This window comes from Asterias rubens, chromosome 2 (assembly GCF_902459465.1).
Source record: "Asterias rubens chromosome 2, eAstRub1.3, whole genome shotgun sequence".
Classification (NCBI taxonomy): Eukaryota; Metazoa; Echinodermata; class Asteroidea; order Forcipulatida; family Asteriidae; genus Asterias; species Asterias rubens.
In genome coordinates this window covers 11,496,955-11,517,208 of record NC_047063.1, presented here as the reverse complement: position 1 = coordinate 11,517,208, position 20,254 = coordinate 11,496,955, and the positions used below count along the sequence as shown (strand labels likewise).

Below are 20,254 nucleotides of genomic sequence, written 5' to 3'. Positions count from 1 at the left end.
CTAATTAGCTCAGCCCAACTAATTAAAGATTGTCTAAAATTAGTGTGTGTATAGCCTATTAATGTACAAAGTCCGTGTATAGACAAACCTAACTTTAACGAAATTTGTGTCACCTTTAATTTATGAAATTTTGATATTTTCTTTTATAGATATGTTGGTTACATCCCTGACAATATCTCCTAGGCGGAAAAATAATCTCAGATTACTAATTAGCTCAGCCCAACTAATTAAACATTGTCTCAAATTAGCGCTTGTATATAGCCACATAGTGTATACAAAGTGCGTGTATATAGACATACCTAACTTTAACGAAATTTGTGTCACCTTTAATTTATGAAATTTTGATATTTTCTTTCATAGATATGTTTGTTACATCCCTGACCACATCTCCTAGGCGGAAAAATAATCTCAGATCCCTAATTAGCTCAGCCCAACTAATTAAACATTGTCTAAAATTAGCGCTTGATATAGCCACATGGTGTATACAGAGTGCGTGTATATAGACATACCTAACTTTAACGAAATTTGTGTCACCTTTAATTTATGCAATTTTAATATTTTTTTTCATAGATATGTTTGTTACATTCCTGACCACATCTCGTAGGCAGAAAAATAATCTCAGATCACTAATTAGCTCAGCCCAACTAATTAAACATTGTCTCAAATTAGCGCTTGATATAGCCACATGGTGTATACAGAGTGCGTGTATATAGACATACCTAACTTTAACGAAATTTGTGTCACCTTTAATTTATGAAATTTTAATATTTTCTTTCATAGATATGTTTGTTACATTCCTGACCACATCTCCTAGGCGGAAAAATAATCTCAAATCACTAATTAGCTCAGCCCAACTAATTAAACATTGTCTCAAATTAGCGCGTGATAGCCTAAATAGGTACCAAGTGCGGGTAACATACCTAACTTTGACGAAGTTTGTGTCGCCTTTAATTTAAGAAATTTTAATATTTTTTTTCAAAGATATGTTTGTTACATCCCTGACCATATATCCTGGGCGGAAAAATAATCTCAGATATTAACTAGCTCAGCCCAACTTATTAAAGATTGTCTCTAATAAGCGCGTGGTTCTTGATATATTTACCGAGACGAAGTATAGAGGTAAATTATCACGAACCAGGCCTCGGCGGGTTTAAACCACTAGTTGAAAACCGATTCAACACACTTTGGTTCCCATTTATAAATACCTTTTTGGTTAAAAGGCGTAATAAAGTAAGAAACTCTGTAAAACTTATCGTTTCCGAGTGCTTGGGCTATGTATGTTTCCACCTCCATGGTGTACCGTTCAGTAGTACATGTTACATGCACATGTACGATGTCCGTACGCGTGTGTTTTCCAGTTCCGTTCGTGCGCATATAGTCTTGGTGCATGTTCGCTGTTTTTCCTTTCACACACAGCGCGGCCAACTCATCGACAGCGCCTGCATCGCCCGTAACCAGAAACGTCTTGCAACAAGACTAGCGCGGAGTCTCCGGTTGTAAACACTGATCATTATCAACTGGTCATTATCAACGGTTTAAACACCCCCAGGTGACGCGCTCTCCACCAATATGAATAACGAAACTGTCTGGGGTATTTATTTTATGAATTAACCTCCGGTTTGAACAAGAAACTAAGTTTAAACTTAAGACTCAACTATTGCGATTTTATGTTATTCCCAGCAGCGCCCTCTTTCGTTGGACCAAAGAGAGCGCCGTTTGGATTTCCCCCAAAAGTTCCCCCAAAATTAATTTAATTTGATTCCCGATGACGTTATTATGACGAAATGAGGTCTGTGGTGTAGTGATACTAAGGTTCAACTACCTGTTGAGTTTCGTTGTTAAAATCAATCTCAATCGTGAGTTATTCTGAAGATAAGCTCGATTTTCTTTTCTTTTTTAAGAAAAAAGCCACAAAAAAAAAACGAAGGCAAACTTTCTATCTTAATCTATCTATACTGGGTGCGTTCGTTAAGCTTCCCTGTGTCGACCCAGTCTGCACCGATACGTTCGAAAAGCTTTGACGGGGCTCTCCCGGGTCAGCCCCAGTGCCCTGCTTGTGGAGTGGGTCACTTGGGGGGCTGGCCTCAAGTGCATGACGTCACTACGAGAGCGGTGAGTGATCGTAGAGTGAATGAGCACCGCGGGGTAGACCCAGGGAAGCTATTAAATCGAACGCACCCATTAATTCCCTAACCTGCGCCACCTTGGATTAATAATACAACCGCTTTTATATACAAAGCGCTAGGGATAATGCAACCAAAAACCCACAAGAGAAAAAAGAATAGCAAGCAAAAATACAAAAAGTTACAGAATCAAAAACACATTAGATGGAACGATTAAACAAAATGTGTTTTTAAAAAGTCGTTTAAACTTTTATACAGAAGAAGCGTTCCGGATATTTGTTGTGAGTGATTTCCAGATGCGGGGACCAGCGATGGAGAATGCACGGTCTCAAAACTTCTTTGAGGATCGAGGTACCACCAGATTGGATTGAGATCGAAGACCTTCACGCTTTGGTTTGCTGAGGAGATCTAATGTGTCTGAAATGTAAAATGGGAACGTATTGGATACAGTTTTGAACATATTCAGTGCCGTCTTAAATTGATCCGCTTGTCGACTGGAAGCCGATGTAGATCCGTGAGCAGAGGTGTGGCATGGGAATACTTTGGCTTCTTATGGATCAGTCGAGCGGCCTTGTTTTGGAGTCTTTGTAAGCGGTTGAGATCATGTTGCTTCAGTCCAATGAGAAGGGAGTTGCAGTAGTCGAGGCGTGAGAGTACCAGTGCACGACCAACAGAATGACAGGTGTGTCGTAGTCCAGTATTTGCGGATCATTAGTGATGTTGCGTATGTGATAGTTAACATGTGATAGTTTTGACATGGAGTTGTCAAAAGTTACTCCCAGGTTCCGAACGGATGAGACAGGATTGATGGTTGTGTTACCTATGGTGAGGGTTTAGTAGCTCAAGATGTTTGTAATGATATGGTGATGATGCTATGAAAAACTCTGTTTTGTTTTCATGCAGCATGAGTTTGTTTGCAAGCATCCAGGTTTGGACATCCTGGATACAGTTAGATAGCCTAAACAAGCAGCACTCAGCATCACTCGGGATGGCATGATCAAAATCCAGGTAGCTTTGAATGTAATCAGCGTACATGTGGTAGTTGACTCCATGCCGATGAAGGATGTCCCCTATAGGAGAAACGTACATGGTGAATTTACGAAGGCCGAAAACAGATCCTTGAGGGACACTGAACTCAAGGTGATGGACATCAGAGTTGGCACTTGCAGCATGGACCCAATGTGTTCTTCTTGTAAAGTAGGACGAGAACCACTGAAGAGGAGTTCCAGCGATCCCGATTGATCACGAGAGCGTTGCAGTAGGATATCGTGGTCAAGGGTGTCGAAAGCAGCAGAGAGGTCGATCATTACTAAGAAAACGGCTCTGCTGCTGACTATTATGCGAAGGATGTCGTTGTGTACCCTGAACAGAGCTGTCTCGGTGCTGTGACCAACTCTGTATGCTGACTGCAATGGGTCGAGTAGCTTGTGGTCGTCCAGGTATTGGGTGATTCGGGAGCAGACTACCGTTTCAATGACTTTGGACAGGTAGCGGATGTTAGAAACTGGGCCATAGTTCTTGAGATCTTCTTTGTCCATTGAAGGCTTTTTCCAGATTGGTGTTATTATTGCACCCCCAGACTCTCTGGAAAGACACCTGACTGTAAGGATGCATAAACAATTTCAGTCAGCTTGGGAAGGAGTGTCATGATGTGACGCTTGAGTATTGAAGTGGGAATTGGATCCAGCTGGCATGATCTGTTGGTAGATCGCTGAACAATCTTCAAAAAAATTTCAGAAGTGACATAATGAAAATCCGACAACTGGCAATCTGTAGACGGCAAGGTAACCGACAACTGCTGATCGACATGTTGATCAGCAATAAACAAACGAATATTCTTTACCTTCTCCGTAAAGTGTTGACTAAATTGGTTGGCCAGCGCAGTTGGTGATATTGAAACGGTAGGTTGTTGTGGGATGCTGCCAATATATTCATTGAGGGTACGGAAATACTCAATGCAGTCATCATCATCAACATCATCATCATCATCATCATCATCATCATCATCATCATCATCATCATCATCATCATCATCATCATCATCATCCTCTTGATCCATCAGGGGGTCACGTAGAGCCGCCCAACCACTGCGCTCTGCTGCTGATTGCCACAGCTGCCCGGCCCGGAACTCAAAGTCTGCTTCCAGTTGGCCAACCCAGGTGCTGTAAGGTCGGCCTTTTGGCCTCTTCCAGGCTGGGCAGGGGCGGGATCCTCCCGGTGCTTCCACACCCAGCTTGAGGGCCACATGGACAGGTGTATCCTCTAGGAGCCGTCTGACATGGCCAAAGAGGGAATGACGTCTCCGGGAGATAGTCACACGCAGGTGCTCGATGCCGGTGGTCTCCGAGATTGTTGCGTTAAAGATGAAATCAGAACAACGGACACCGAGAATGCGTCGTTGATACCTGAGGCTAAAGCCTTCGTGTGATCAGCTCGGAGTGTCCATGTTCCGGAGCCATAGAGCAGGACGGGGAGGACACATGTCGTAAATTAATATCTTCAGCTTGGTTGTGAGCTTGAGGCGTCTGTTCCTCCACAAACACGGTCTAATTGGCCAAAGGTGGATGAGGCAAGCCCCAGGCGTCAGAGAATGTCGGGGGAGGAGTAGCCTGAGGATTGGATGTCACAGCCGAGATACTTGAACTTCTGTGTGACTTTGACAGAGCACCGAGGACACCCGAGGTGGTAGAGAAGGGGTTGGAAACGTCACTTCCAATACGTGCAGTGGATGCACAGCCCATGTGCAGGTCCTCCTGAATCAACGAAAGCAGTATTGGTGGGACATCGGTCGCTTTCAGGGCCTTCCAAAGAGCATCGCGATCCAGGGAGTCGAAAGCTGCCTTGATGTCAACGTAGGCAACGTGGAGAGGCCCATCAAATTCACGGTGGAGTTCTGGAAGAAGTCGGAGAGCAAGCACGGCATCCAGAGTAGGCAGACCTCTTGTAAAACCAGACTGGTTGGGTCGTCGGTGACGGGCGAGTATGGGTTCTAAGCAGGAGAGCAGAACATGGCTGAACAGGGACAGACAGTAGAGTCATAAGTCTGTAGCTGCTGCACTGGTTTCGATGCCCCTTTCCTTTGTACAGGGAGATGATAATGCCATCCCTCCATTCAGTAGGAACCCTGCCAGAAGACCATATGTTTTGAAAGAGCTTGTGGAGGGCAGCACTGATTGGGGTTTCTGCACATTTGAGCAGCTCAGGAAAAATGCCGTCAGGTCCTACAGCACGCCCATTATTTAACTTCCTGATAGCAAAACGTACTTCAGCCACTGTGGGAGAGTCGGATGAGACGTCTGTGGCAGGGGATGTGCCTGAAGCCTGTGCAGTAAGGTATTGGCAGGGCGTAGCTGGGGGTGGTTAAGCATGGTGTTGTAGTGCTCCCGCCAGCGGGCATGAGTCTCCTCGATCGACTTGAAGGGAGTGCCATCAGTTTTGGTAATTGTGGAGGTGCTCTGTCCCTGTTGCGGGGGGACCCGCATGCACTTGATGGCCTGGAAGGTAGGACGGGGTTTATTTTTGCAGTCCTTTTTCGGCATTGTCGGCGAGGTCGTTGTAAAATTCCTCGAGGTCGCTCTTGGCTGTCCGGAACCGAAGTTTCCCACAACACGCTAGTAACCAGCACGGACTTTTCCGCTTACGCCATTGAATCACGATATTAAAATTTCATAAATTATAGGCGACACAAACTTCGTCAAAGTTAGGTATATTACCCGCACGTTGTACCGTACATTATTAGGCTATACACATTTGAGACAATCTTTAATTAGTTGGGCCGAGTTAATTAGTGATCTGAGATTATTTTTCCGCCCAGGAGATCTGGTCAGGGATGTAACAAACATATCTATGAAAGAAAATATTAAAATTTCATAAATTAAAAGTGACACAAATTTCGTCAAAGTTAGGTATGTCTAATACACGCACTTTGTACATCATTGGGCTATCACACGCTAATTTGAGACAATGTTTAATTAGTTGGGCTGAGCTAATTAGTGATCTGAGATTATTTTTCCGCCTATGAGATGTGGTCAGGGATGTACCAAACATAGCTATGAAAGAAAATATCAAAATTTCATAAATTAAAGGTGACACAAATTTCGTTAAAGTTAGATATGTCTATACACGCACTTTGTATACACTATGTGGCTATTATACACACGCTAATTTGAGACAATGTTTAATTAGTTGGGCTGAGCTAATTAGTGATCTGAGATTATTTTTCCGCCTAGGAGATATGGTCAGGGATGTAACAAACATATCTATGAAAACAAATATTAAAATTTCATAAATTAAAGGTGACACAAATTTCGTTAAAGTTAGGTATGTCTATACACGCACTTTGTATACACTATGTGGCTATTATACACACGCTAATTTGAGACAATGTTTAATTAGTTGGGCTGAGCTAATTAGTGATCTGAGATTATTTTTCCGCCCAGGAGATATGGTCAGGGATGTAACAAACATATCTATGAAAAAAAATATCAAAATTTCATAAATTAAAGGTGACACAAATTTCGTTAAAGTTAGGTGTGTTTATACACGCACTTTGTACATTATAGGCTATATACACGCGCTAATTTGAGACAATCTTTAATTAGTTGGGCTGAGCTAATTAGTGATCTGAGATTATTTTTCCGCCTAGGAGATATTGTCAGGGATGTAACAAACATATCTATAAAAGAAAATATCTAAATTTCATAAATTAAAGGTGACACAAATTTCGTTAAAGTTAGGTATGTCTATACACGCACTTTGTATACACTATGTGGCTATTATACACACGCTAATTTGAGACAATGTTTAATTAGTTGGGCTGAGCTAATTAGTGATCTGAGATTATTTTTCCGCCCAGGAGATATGGTCAGGGATGTAACAAACATATCTATGAAAGAAAATATCAAAATTTCATAAATTAAAGGTGACACAAATTTCGTTAAAGTTAGGTATGTCTATACACGCACTTTGTATACACTATGTGGCTATTATACACACGCTAATTTGAGACAATGTTTAATTAGTTGGGCTGAGCTAATTAGTGATCTGAGATTATTTTTCCCCCTAGGAGATATGGTCAGGGATGTAACAAACATATCTATGAAAGAAAATATCAAAATTTCATAAATTAAAGGTGACACAAATTTCGTTAAAATTAGGTATGTTTATACACGCACTTTGTACATTATAGGCTATATACACGCGCTAATTTGAGACAATCTTTAATTAGTTGGGCTGAGCTAATTAGTAATCTGAGATTATTTTTCCGCCTAGGAGATATGGTCAGGGATGTAACAAACATATCTATGAAAGAAAATATCAAAATTTCATATATTAAAGGTGACACAAATTTCGTTAAAGTTAGGTGTGTTTATACACGCACTTTGTACATTATAGGCTATATACACGCGCTAATTTGAGACAATCTTTAATTAGTTGGGCTGAGCTAATTAGTGATCTGAGATTATTTTTCCGCCTAGGAGATATGGTCAGGGATGTAAAAAACATATCTATGAAAGAAAATATCAAAATTTCATAAATTAAAGGTGACACAAATTTCGTTAAAGTTAGGTATGTCTATATACACGCACTCTGTATACATGTGGCTAGATCAAGCGCTAATTTTAGACAATGTTTAATTAGTTGGGCTGAGCTAATTAGTGATCTGAGATTATTTTTCCGCCTATGAGATGTGGTCAGGGATGTACCAAACATAGCTATGAAAGAAAATATCAAAATTTCATAAATTAAAGGTGACACAAATTTCGTTAAAGTTAGGTATGTCTATATACACGCACTCTGTATACATGTGGCTAGATCAAGCGCTAATTTGAGACAATCTTTAATTAGTTGGGCTGAGCTAATTAGTAATCTGATATTATTTTTCCGCCTAGGCGATATGGTCAGGGATGTAACAAACATATCTATGAAAGAAAATATTAAAATTTCATAAATTAAAGATGACACAAATTTCGTCAAAGTTAGTTATGTTAACCGCACTTACATATTTAGTCTATACACACGCTAATTTGAGAAAGATTTTAGTTAGTTGGGCTGAGCTAATTAGTGATCTGACATTATTTTTCCGCCTAGGAGATGTGGTCAGGGATGTAACAAACATATCTATGAAAGAAAAGATTACAATTTCATAAATTAAACGTGACACAAATTTCGTCAAAGTTACGTATGTTTACCCACACTTTGTACATTATTGGGCTATAGAAACGCTAATTTGAGACAATTTTAATTAGTTGGGCTGAGCTAATTAGTGGTCTAAGAATATTTTTCCGCCCAGGAGATATGGTCAGGGATGTAACAAACATATCTATGAAAGAACAAATTAAAATTTCATAAATTAAAGGTGATACAAATTTCGTCAAAGTTAGGTATGTTTACCCGCACTTTGTACATTATTAGGCTATACACGCGCCAAATTGAGACAATCTTTAATTAGTTGGGCTGAGCTCATTAGTGATCTGAGATTATTTTTCCGCCTAGGAGATATGGTCAGGGATTTAACAAACACATCTATGAAAGAAAATATTAAAATTTCATAAATTAAAAGTGACACAAATTTCGTCAAAGTTAGGTATGTTTGCCGCAGTTAGTACATTATTTATACACAAGCTAATTTGAGACAATCTTTCATTAGTTGGGCTGAGCTAATTAGTAATCTGAGATTATTTTTCCGCCCAGGAGATATGGTCAGGGATGTAATCAACATATCCATGAAAGAAAATCTTGAAATTTCATAAATTAAAGGTGACACAAATTCCGTTAAAGTTAGGTATGCTGATAAAGCATCCCTGGTGGTGTCGACGTGTATTGACGGTCGTTTGCGGATTTTTTTTAATTCGGTGCTGAGGATAATTTCGGTGCTGGGCCCGATTTAGTGTTGGGCCCAAACACGGTGCTCACTTCAGCCTGGTCCATCCGGACCCAGAGCTAGCGACTCCGCCAGCCAATGGCACACTAGCAGAGCACGGCACAAAGTGAACAACAATTACATAACATAACAATGCGGGTGCACGTGGCAATTCATGGGGTTCAATCAATCGGTACCTCGGTCAAAACATATATTCCTTGCTCTATCTATGGTCAAAACAACAACAATACACTAGTCTACAGCAGCGAGCAGTCTTCAGAGAAAAAAGTAAGTTAGCTATTTTGTGTTTCGTTACCGGTGTCACTTTGTTAATTCCCTCTTCACACTCTGCCTTTTTTAGTTATGCCTGAGTCATTAGCTGTGCGCCGTTTACCTAGGAGTGGAAGTCTTTTGTAGTTTTGTGTGCTTTGAAGCATGTCCTGTCTACGGGGTCCTACTACTTGCCGTCAACTCGCCGTCAACTCACTTGCGCCGTCAACTCGCCGTCAACTCCACCAATATACATTTAAAATCCACTAAAGAAGCATAGAACTGTAAAGTATCAGCTCAAAGAGCATTCGCGTAAGTTTTAGGTCATATTTCGGAATAAAAATTGATTTTTTTTCTCGTGAAAAAAAATTCTCGAAGCCAAAAAACTGTCGGCCGCCATCTTGCTTTTTCACAATGATTAGTCTTGGCCCAAGATGTCAATGATTGGTACTTTTTTTTTATCAACACAAAGTCGTTTTTGTGAATGAATTTGTACCGAAAACCATGAGAAATATGTAGTTTAGCCCAGACTTAACACTTCCGTGCCCCCTTTTTATAGATTTTTCATGTAAATTTAATGAGTTGACGGCACGAAAATGAGTTGACGGCGAGTTGACGGCAAGTCGGCGAGTTGACGGCAAGTAGTAGGACCGTGTCTACGTGCTATAAACTGCTAGTGCTAGTCTTCGGTCCTACTACTTGCGTAACTCGCCGACTTGCCGTCAACTCGCCGTCAAATCCTTTTCGTGCCGTCAACTCATTAAATTTACTTGAAAAATGTATAAATGGGGCACGGAAGTGTTAAGTCTGGGCTAAACTACATATTATTATTTCTCACGTCTTTCGGTACAAATTCATTCACAAAAACGACTTTGTGTTGATAAAAAAGTACCAACCATTGACATCTTGGGCCAAGATTAATCCATATGAAAAAGCAAGATGGCGGCCGACGGTTTTGCTGCTTCGAGATAATTTTTTCACAAGAAAAAAAAACTCAATTTTTATTCCGAAATATGACCTAAAACTTACGCAAATTATCTTTTAGCTGATACGTCACCGTTCTATGCTTCTTTTGTGGATTTTAAATGTATATTGGAGGAGTTGACGGCGAGTTGACGGCACAAGTGAGTTGACGACGAGTTGACGACCCGTCTTTTGTTCAGCCCCCACAACTTTCTGAATCACTACACTAGAGTGGTTCAAGAGGGAAAAAAAATGTTGTCTGTTAGTTTTTATTGATTACCCAGGGAAAAATTCCCATTGAGTCCCATTGATATTTTGAATGGGATTCAATGGGATCCCATTGTTTCAATGGGATCCCATTGTTTCAATGGGGTTCCATGGGATTCCATGACGATCCCATTGGATCCCGTTGAATATGTCCCAAATTCCACAACAATCCCATTGAATCCCATTGATTTTTTTCAATGGGAATTTTTCCTGGGTAACTACTACGAACTGGATCACAGGCTCTACATAAAAAAATAAGCAAGGAGGAAGAAGTAATAAAGGAAAATTTTTACAACCTCGCCACCAATTTCTGGCCTTTAAAAAAAAGTTAATCAAGGGCGGATAAATTGGTGGCGACGAGCGGAAAATTATCAGAAGTAAATAGAGCCGAGGTAAACAACTTACGTGACAAATTGACTGATCAAAGAATTGGCCTCACTAAATTGTGGGACTGCATACCTGCGGGTAATACATACGATACGGTCTATTGTGCACGCTCTCTTTGGATTAAATTTTTTTTTTAAATTATCCATGCGGTATTTCATTTTTGTTTTGCAAAGTTGCTGGTACATAATTATTTTGTATACAGGATCCTGTATACAAAATAATCCATGCAATTAAAAAAGAGCTTTGAACAGTAGAATTAGTCCTTCAACCCTTCCTTTATTGGTAGCTTGGTGAGAACATGGAGGAGAACCTGTTCGATTTGTTTAAATTTTTACACCGGCAACGAGTGGGTTTTGTACTGTAACACTCTCGATTCCTGTCTTGAGATGAGACTACCTTATTAATAACGCCGTTATCCACACCTCCCCCCATCCCATTGGAGGATAATTTCAAAAAGCATTGCAACATAGTCTCCTACTCAAGCCTGAAATTGGGAGTTGACAGTACAAAACCCCTCACTGCGTCCTGGAAGGGCATTTACAATGGGTAAAAAGACAAATTTGTTGAGTTATGAGGTTGCCTGGGATGACATGGTCATTTCTTATGTGGTATGACTTTGTGCTGCTTGGGTTAATTGGTCTAAAAAGTGGTTTGCCCTTAATTTTAGTGAATGGCCCCCCAACATTAAAAATTATTTTTGATTTTTGATATATTTTTTATACAGTAGGCCTACTGGGAAACATTGTTGTAAATGGATAGACTCAGATGTTTGTATTGTTTAATAAAATTTGCAGTAGACATAAAGTTTTGCAAAAAATATTTGCGTTTTTTTCCCCCATTGTACACTACAATGTGTTTACGGAACTTGTACACTACAATGTGTTTACGGAACTGCCTTTTCTGTGATAACTTGGAACATCCTGCACTTTTTCAGGGTTACCCATTGGAGGTCTTTAATCATAGGATGCGCTTTCCCTTAGTTGATTTGTTATTGTACAGATATTGGGACTGAGCGTTGGAATTTGTTCTATTTTAGAGATGCATCACTAATTGGTATATATATCCCACCATGCATAAACTAACAAACCTGTGATCTGTGAAAATGTTTGCTCTATTGGTCATCCAAAGTTGAAAGAAAATATTGAAACAAAAAATATGTCCCTATATTGTATATTATTTGTGTGCTTTCAGAATCAGATGCCTAATAATGCATAAAGCCTTTCTCAATAGGATTCAAATTTGTCAGTGAAAACTAACCTCTTTCTTTAAAACTAAACTACTTTAAAGGTTGTTGTTTCTAACAATGATATCAACAGCTCTCTGGTGCTTTTTGGAGTATTTGGCAAAAGTGTACCTCTTTTTAAAGGCAGTGGACACTATTAGTAACTACTCGAAATAATTATGATCATAAAACCTTTCTTAGTGACGAGTAATGTGGAGAGGTTGATGGTATAAAACATTGTGAGAAACGGCTCCCTCTGTAATTAGTTTTCGAGAAAGTTGTTTTCCACAAATTTGATTTCGAGACCTCAGATTTAGAACTTGAGGTCTCGAAATCAACCATCTAAATGCACACAACTTTGTGTGACAAGGGTGTTTTTTTCTTTCATTATTATCTCGCAACTTCGATGACCGATTGAGCTCAAATTTTCACAGGTTTGTTATTTTATGCATATGTTGAGATGCACCAACTGTGAAGGCTATTCTTTGACAATTACCAATAGTGTCCACTGCCTTTAAACCTGTGATTATAGCCTATTGTTGGGTGCCCTTGTATTCATACCTACATCATTGTACTTTGCTTTTAAAGGGGCACAGCAATTTACCTCTGGTTAAAGGGCACTTCTACAGAGGAAAAAGTGAATTTGTATTGGAACTTTGTAAAGGGCACCACAGCAAAAGCACAGGGCACCACGGCAATCGCTGTTGGTTATACTTCAAGGCCTGATGGCAATTGTTATTTATTTGTTCATAAACTGTGATTGTTCCCAGAACCCAAGATAATTTTAAAATAATCAAGCAATACACACTTGCTGACAATATTTCTTTTTCTTCAACTTACAGGATGTCCTGGACAAGAGGTCAAAACCTGTACATCAGAAACCATGGTATGGGTCCTACATCTGTTAGTAATTAGAGGAACATGTAATCAAAGCCTAATATTTGTTCAGCATATTGTATTTAAGACCATTTTACATTGGCTGAATATGTACCCACACAAAAACAAACAGCATTTTATTGTAACATTTCTTATCTACATTGTAAAACTTATCATTAAAAGCTTCTTTATCTAAGCAATGTAAAACAAAGCACTCTTGCTACAACATTTCATGCAGTATCCAGGGCCCAATTTCATAGAGCTGCTAAGCAAAAAATGTTTGCTATGCATGAAATTTCTTCCTTGATAAAAACATGATTACCAACCAAAGTTCAACGTGATTTTCAGGATTTAAGCAAACAACAGCTGAATACCAGTAACAAGGAATATGCAACAAACTGAAATTTGGTTGGTAATCCTGTTTTTACCAAGGAAGAAATTTCATGCTTGTGCTTAGCAGCTCTATGAAATTGGGCCCTATTGTGTTTAGCAAGTCAGTGTGTGTACATATTGATAGCACATGTATGCAGAAGGCATGCATTTACATTACATTACAGCCAACAACACTCAAGTTTATCATAAGGTACAACCCAAACAAACATTGGTTCAGTGCCAACAGCTTAAGAAATAAATCGGGCGCTTGAAAACTGGCATGTCCCTTTTTATCAAAGTGTGCAGGGTTGATTTCACAAACACTATAAGATTCTTTTTGCCAGTTTAACCATGGTAAATTTGTATTGGGACGATGTCACACTTTGCTTAGCAATTAAGACCTTGAACTTAAGGCCTTGAACGGGGCACAGCGATTTGCCTCTGAATAATAATGGTCACTTATGTAAGGAAACTATTAATTTTTATTGGAACTTTGCAAATGGCACCCGCAAAAGCACAGCACAACAGCAATTGCTGTGAGTGCCGTGGGTTATTATTTCGAGGCCTGAAGCAATTTCCACTTAAATAAATTAAAGCTCTTTGTGATTCAAACCTGTCTCAAGTTTAATTAAGTCAAATCCAAAATGAGCTTGAATTAATCACAGACTTGAGTCTAAAACCAACATGGCTGAGACTCTGTTAAGAACCATACGGGTAGAATCCAACTGTGCAGACCTTGAGTCTAAATGACATGTGAACATCACTCAGCACAATTGGCTGTGTAAGTAAAGACCAGCAGCCGGTTTCATGAAACGCTAGATCTCGTGGTAGGACGAGTTAGCCGTCCTAAACTTAGGATGGGTTCATTGCGTCGATCCTACGCCTTTTGACACAGAACTTAACTTGATTAATCTTTAGTTAGGGAGTTAGGAAGACATGGTATCCCCCTCATTCCTGCTTAGCAGAAAATTGTTTAGCAATACTTTCTGCGTTATAAGCATCTCTCTGAAATTTTGCCCAGGTATCTATGAAATTGGGCCCAGGACAGGAGCATATATCCACAACCAATCATACATGTATTTCTCCGACACAGAAAATGATGGACGCGTGACATTAGGCCATGACCGCTCCAGGCTGCACCAGGCAGCCACAATGGGTCAGCTACTGATGTTACATGCCCTTATCGAAGACGGAGCAAAGGTCAACGTCACAACTTATAATGGGGTGACGCCCTTGCACGATGCCTGTAGCACTGGTCACCGGTACTCGGCCAGGTGTTTAATCAAAGCTGGGGGCAAGGTACTGATATTACAGAGGTTTAGCTGGTGTTACGCAGGCAAAAACGTGAATGTGAATGTCAGAAAGTTGTGTTGTTGAAACCTCACGTTTTAAGCATACGTGAAGGTACCATACATGAGCATGCAATACTAAGTGGTGATGTCACCTAGAAACGACACAATTTTCAGACGTTCACGTTTTTGTCTTGCTCGCGAAACGTGCAGCTAAACCTCCCTATAATATAAACAAACTCCTTCTCATGTTTTGTTGGTTTCTTTCCTCCTTTATTTCATCCATCCAACAACCCAACTACAGATTTAGATGTGTTTGAAAGAACAGCTTTACACCAAGCAGCCAGTAATGGACAACTGCTTTTGTTGAGGTCCATTATCAGGCAAGACGGTTCTTGCGTTAATGTTACAAACTGTAACGGAGTGAACCCGTTACATGATGCATGTCATACAGGTCATCTAGCTTGTTGTAAGGAGATTATACAGAGAGGAGGCAAGGTACCGTACATTTTGTGTGTGCTGCGTGCTGGATCTTTGTCACCAACCTGTACAAGAACCATTATTAATCCAGAAGACGATCAGAGCATACTGATCGAAATGTCGAGTTGAAACCACTGGTTCTTTTCAGAACCACCCCAACTCATCAAGAGATAGTCGTTACATGGTGTTACTGTAAACCTTTTCCATACCATTATTAATCCACGACTTGAACTTCACACTTGAAGCGGCACAACAACTTTTCTCTGGTAGGGGCCATCTATGAGGAAAATGTAAGTTTGTATTGAAACCTTGCACAGGGCACCACAGCAAAAGTATAGTGCACCACTGCCATCGCTGTGGGTGCTGTGGGTTAGTTCAAGGTCTGTTAATCTCTGGTGCACTAGATGAGGATTCAAATGGTTTTGCTGCAGTGAATACATCTTAAAGGCAGTGGACACTATTGGTAATTACTCAAAATACTTATTAGCATAAAACCTTACTTAGTAACGAGTAATGGGGAGAGGTTGATAGTATTAAACATTGTGAGAAACAGCTCCCTCTGAAGTGATGTAGTTTCGAGAAAGAAGTAATTTTCCACGAATTTGATTTTGAGACCTCAGATTTAGAATTTGAGGTCTTGAAATCAAGCATCTGAAACACAACTTCATGTGACAAGGGTGTTTTTTCTTTTATTATTATCTCGCAACTTTGACGACCAATTGAGCTCAAATTTTCACAGGTTTGTTAGTTTATGCATGTTGAGATACAAAAAGTGAGAAGACTGGTCTTTGACAATTAGTGTCCACTGTCTTTAACATAACATTTTACATAACAATTAAAATTTATGGCGCTTTTCCATAAAGATCATAGCGAGTCTTTGGCCCAGCTACACTGAAAGCTTTTTAACTTAGAACTTGATTGCTTGGGGGAACATTCAAGGTAGTGATGTCAAGTTTGGACCGCAGAAATCGTAGATGAGTGTTAGTTTGACAGTAATGTGGAAAGGTATCAAGGAGTAGTTTTCTTGAAGCATTAGAATACAAGAAGAGCAGTTAAAAAATAATAGCAGTGCACAGTCAACTTTTAAGGACTTTTTTTGTTAACTTGGTGGTGGTTAATGGGTTTTAATAACACCAATTACTTTCACATTTGTTTAATTTATTTTGAAACATTGGAAATAACGTTTTGAACCGTGCCATTTACCAGTAATCTGAACCCACTAACGCCCGCTTACACTAACAGGTTTGTTGCATATGGTGGGATAAACCAAGTGAGAATACTGGTCTTGGACAATTACCTTATGCATTGACGTCATCTAGCCGCCATCTTAGAGGAAAAACGGTGAAGAAACAATCTAAACGCACAGATTTATTCGCGCGGCGCACAGTATTGGCCAATGAACAAGCTCCTTTTGACTTCTAGAAAATGGCGCCCTACTGAAATGACGTTATGTGCATAAGGTCTATTACCAAACACGTCCAGTGCCTTTAGAATAATCCTTTGTTTTTAATGTACAGTGTGAATTTTATTAAAAATTATTGTTTCATTTTATTTAGTTGAATCCTATGGATATTGACTGGCATACTCCACTGACTCGTGCCTGCTCTGAACGACATAAAGATTGTGTTGATCTTCTTATCCGTTCGGGGGCAAAGCTCAATATTGAAAATGAGATGTTTTCACCGCTACATTGCGCAGCTGCTGCAGGTAATGCGTGTTGCATACCTTTATAAGTTTGGAACAGTCTCCCAATTAATGTCCGTGATTCATCTTGTGTTGTTACATTTAACAGTAAACTTAAAACTTATCTCTTCCCTAAAAAGTAAATTTAAATTTTGTTCTAGCGTATTAGTATTATTTTGTTTGGATGTGCTTTGATCCTTTCACAATGTATTCCACAAAGTTTTCAACAAAGATTACATTTTGGAAAGCTGCTTGTGTTTAGCAAAAGCACATCTTTGAAAGAAATGTTTCACAGATGCTTTATAATGCATGAGGTCCATTTGTTTCTTAATTTAAAACTAGGAAATTGAAGCTTCCAGACAATGTTGTATGAGAGAGTGTTATATTGGTTGTAAATTTTGTTGATTGTTCCTAATAAAATTTGTGTAAACAAATTTTGTTTGGTAATTTGAATAGGATGTATCGACTCCACTAACTTACTCTTGCAAGCAGGAGCCGAGGTAGATAAATTAGACTACAACAGATCTGGGACTCCACTGCATGCAGCAGCAAATGGCCACCAGACAATGTGTGCAAGGGCACTGCTACAAGCAGGTACAATATCAGATGTATATCTATCTGCCAGTCTGATATTTTGTTCTTGTAAGGGCAGACAGTTTTTTTCCTAAGTGTAGGACTTCCCTATAAGGGAAATGAAAATGTGTACTGCATCCTTTCGAATGGCATTTAGGCAATGAACATTGGCATTAGGGCATGGCCAGGGGCATCAGGGCAATGGCCAGGACATGAGGGCAATGGCAAGGGCATTACTATATGGCCAGGGGCATCAGGCAATGGCCAGGACATGAGGGCAATGGCAAGGGCGTTATATGGCCAGGGGCATCAGGCAATGGCCAGGACATGAGGGCAATGGCAAGGGCATTATATGGCCAGGGGCATCAGGCAATGGCCAGGACATGAGGGCAAGGGCATTATATGGCCAGGGGCATCAGGCAATGGCCAGGACATGAGGGCAAGGGCATTATATGGCCAGGGGCATCAGGCAATGGCCGGGGGTATGGGAGCAATTGCCTTTGTTGCCTCTGTGAATTATCAGGCCTGAATCTGATAGTATTTGCCCCTGGTCATACTGCATTATTCTTAAAGAACGATATTGGATTTTATTGTCTTTTCCTCGACACGATGGACGAATATGTACAAATTGATTAAAATGTCTTAAATCCTTAACTTTGCCAGGTGCAAATATCAATTCTGCTAGACCAACGGACAATAAAACTCCTCTCCATGTAGCAGCATCCGTGTCTGCGCCAGCAGAAATGATCACTTTGCTCTTACAACATGGGGCTAAGACACATGACCTAGACACAGAGGGCAAGAAAGCAGTAGACTTGGCACCGATGGATAGCCAGGCTTATGGTGTTCTCAAAGAGCACACAGGTAGGAAACATATAGTCTCAGTAAAAACATTTACGTCTAGGAATTTGGATAGAACTTTCAGCAGAAGATTAAAAAAAGCAGAAAACCATGTTGCCTAGACAAACTTTCCACATTCTATCATAAAAGAGGCTTCTTATATAGCGCTCATGTCAGTCACTCAGTGATGCTCAAGGCACTGTGGTTTCAATGTGGGAATTGCTTTCTCCATAAGACGATCATAGCATACTGATCGAAAACGTTGAGTTGAAACCAACGATTCTTTTCAGAACCACCCCAACTCATTAGAGTTGGGTCATTACATGGTGTTATCGCAAACCTTTCCATAATGTGGGAATTATTTGTTTAACCTGGAAGGAAATTCTCTAGCAAAGGGAACAATACTGGAACAATAATAGCAGGACATGACTGACCGGATCCTTAAGGTTGTGTGTGTGTGCCCATTATAGATGTTTTGTGTTGTTTTGGACCTGTGCAGTAGATTTATGTGGTTCGTGTTTCCTTCCTTTGGTTGTTTTGCTTCCTTCCCTTTTTGGCCTTGTTGGCTTAAACACCATAAAGTAGGAAGTTTGCAGTGCACACCTTGAAGGTGAGGTTGGATACTAATGGGGAAAACATCCGACTAGACACAAAAGTTCATTTGAATTATAAGAAGACTTAAAAAAAATAGTGCTGCAGTGGTTTGTTTACTTTTGCTTAGTCTTTTTGTCTGGGTACTGTGGCTTCACAAAACTGAATCATTTCACACAAGGTCCTTACATAATTTGAATCAATTTGATTTTTGATTTTTTTTTTCAAAAACAGCCTTTACCTCTTTGGGTCAATTCTGTTTCTTTTTGGGGCTTACGTTGAGTATAGATTAGTGCAATACCTCACTGTTAAAATGCTGAAGAAAACAAAAATCTCAAGAAAGACACTTATGTAGGATGCAGTTATAGTGCAGGACGCTTGTCCATTAATGGGAGACACTGCCCTCTAGACTAATGATGGGTTCAATATTTTTGTTTCTATCCAAGAAAGTGCCGGATTACTGAGCGAGCTGTGCAGGGAGTGCGTTCATCAACATCTCATATTGGATGAGTCCGTCAACTCACTACCTCTTCCAGAAAGACTCAAAGAATTCCTTCAATTCAAATCATGATTCTTGTAAGAACAATTAAGACCAAAAACACTCAAGGAAAAGCTACGTATGTAATAATGTGTTAAGCAGGTTAAGAGTTCATTGTACTTTATTCAATGAAGCTCACACTTCTCTACCTCCTACAGAAAGACTCAAAGAATTCCTTCAATTCAAATCTTGATTCTTGTAAGGATTACTAAGACCAAAAACACTCAAGGGAAAGCTACATTAGTTATAATGTCGCAAGCAGGTAAAGAGTTCATTGTACTTCATTCAGTGAAGCTCACAACTCTCTACCTCTTCCAGAAAGACTCAAAGAATTCCTTCAATTCAAATCATGATTCTTGTAAGAACAATTAAGACTAAAAACACTAAAGGAAAAGCTACGTATGTAATAATGTGTTAAGCAGGTTAAGAGTTCATTGTACTTTATTCAATGAAGCTCACACTTCTCTACCTCCTACAGAAAGACTCAAAGAATTCCTTCAATTCAAATCTTGATTCTTGTAAGGATTACTAAGACCAAAAACACTCAAGGGAAAGCTACATTAGTTATAATGTCGCAAGCAGGTAAAGAGTTCATTGTGCTTCATTCAGTGAAGCTCACAACTCTCTACCTCTTCCAGAAAGACTCAAAGAATTCCTTCAATTCAAGTTATTATAACTAAGACCAAAAATACTCGAGGGAAAGCTACCTCAGATAAAATGTCCCCTTCGACTAGCAGGTTAAGAGTTTGTTGCACTTCATTCAGTGAGGCTCACTGCCGTTTGGTGAATAGTGGCTTAGTATATACAGCGCTTATATTCGTCACTCAGTGACGCTCAAGGCATTTTAACATACAGTATTTCTTGCAAGGTATGTGAGACTATGTTTGAATTATGAGACCTACTCAATGGTTTACAAGG

At 39.7% G+C, this 20,254-nt stretch overlaps 1 protein-coding gene across 2 annotated transcripts; it reads left to right on the top strand.

The window, feature by feature from the left end:
- The first annotated feature begins 9,156 nt into the window (after positions 1-9,156).
- On the top strand, positions 9,157-20,180 carry LOC117306882 (ankyrin repeat and SOCS box protein 9-like). 2 transcript variants are annotated; one of them, XM_033791446.1, is made up of 7 exons: positions 9,157-9,273; positions 12,937-12,980; positions 14,936-15,129; positions 16,668-16,818; positions 17,251-17,388; positions 18,031-18,231; positions 19,245-20,180. In XM_033791446.1, the coding sequence occupies exons 2-7, from the start codon at positions 12,938-12,940 to the stop codon at positions 19,367-19,369; spliced, it is 852 nt and encodes a 283-aa protein (XP_033647337.1). In that variant the 5' UTR covers positions 9,157-9,273; position 12,937; the 3' UTR covers positions 19,370-20,180. The 2 variants fall into 2 exon arrangements, with proteins under 2 accessions (XP_033647337.1, XP_033647336.1); XM_033791445.1 differs by lacking the exon at positions 14,936-15,129 and adding an exon at positions 14,436-14,641.
- Positions 20,181-20,254: the final 74 nt, after the last annotated feature.

What these genes read in the sequence shown, in the direction of transcription:
- LOC117306882 (XM_033791445.1), top strand. Translation starts at nt 12,938, where the DNA reads ATGTCCTGGACAAGAGGTCAAAACCTGTACATCAGAAACCATG. An exon ending in CCTGTACATCAGAAACCATG is followed by an intron (nt 12,981 to 14,435) that starts GTATGGGTCCTA and finishes TCTCCGACACAG; the next exon opens with AAAATGATGGACGCGTGACA. An exon ending in TGTTCTCAAAGAGCACACAG is followed by an intron (nt 18,232 to 19,244) that starts GTAGGAAACATA and finishes TTTCTATCCAAG; the next exon opens with AAAGTGCCGGATTACTGAGC.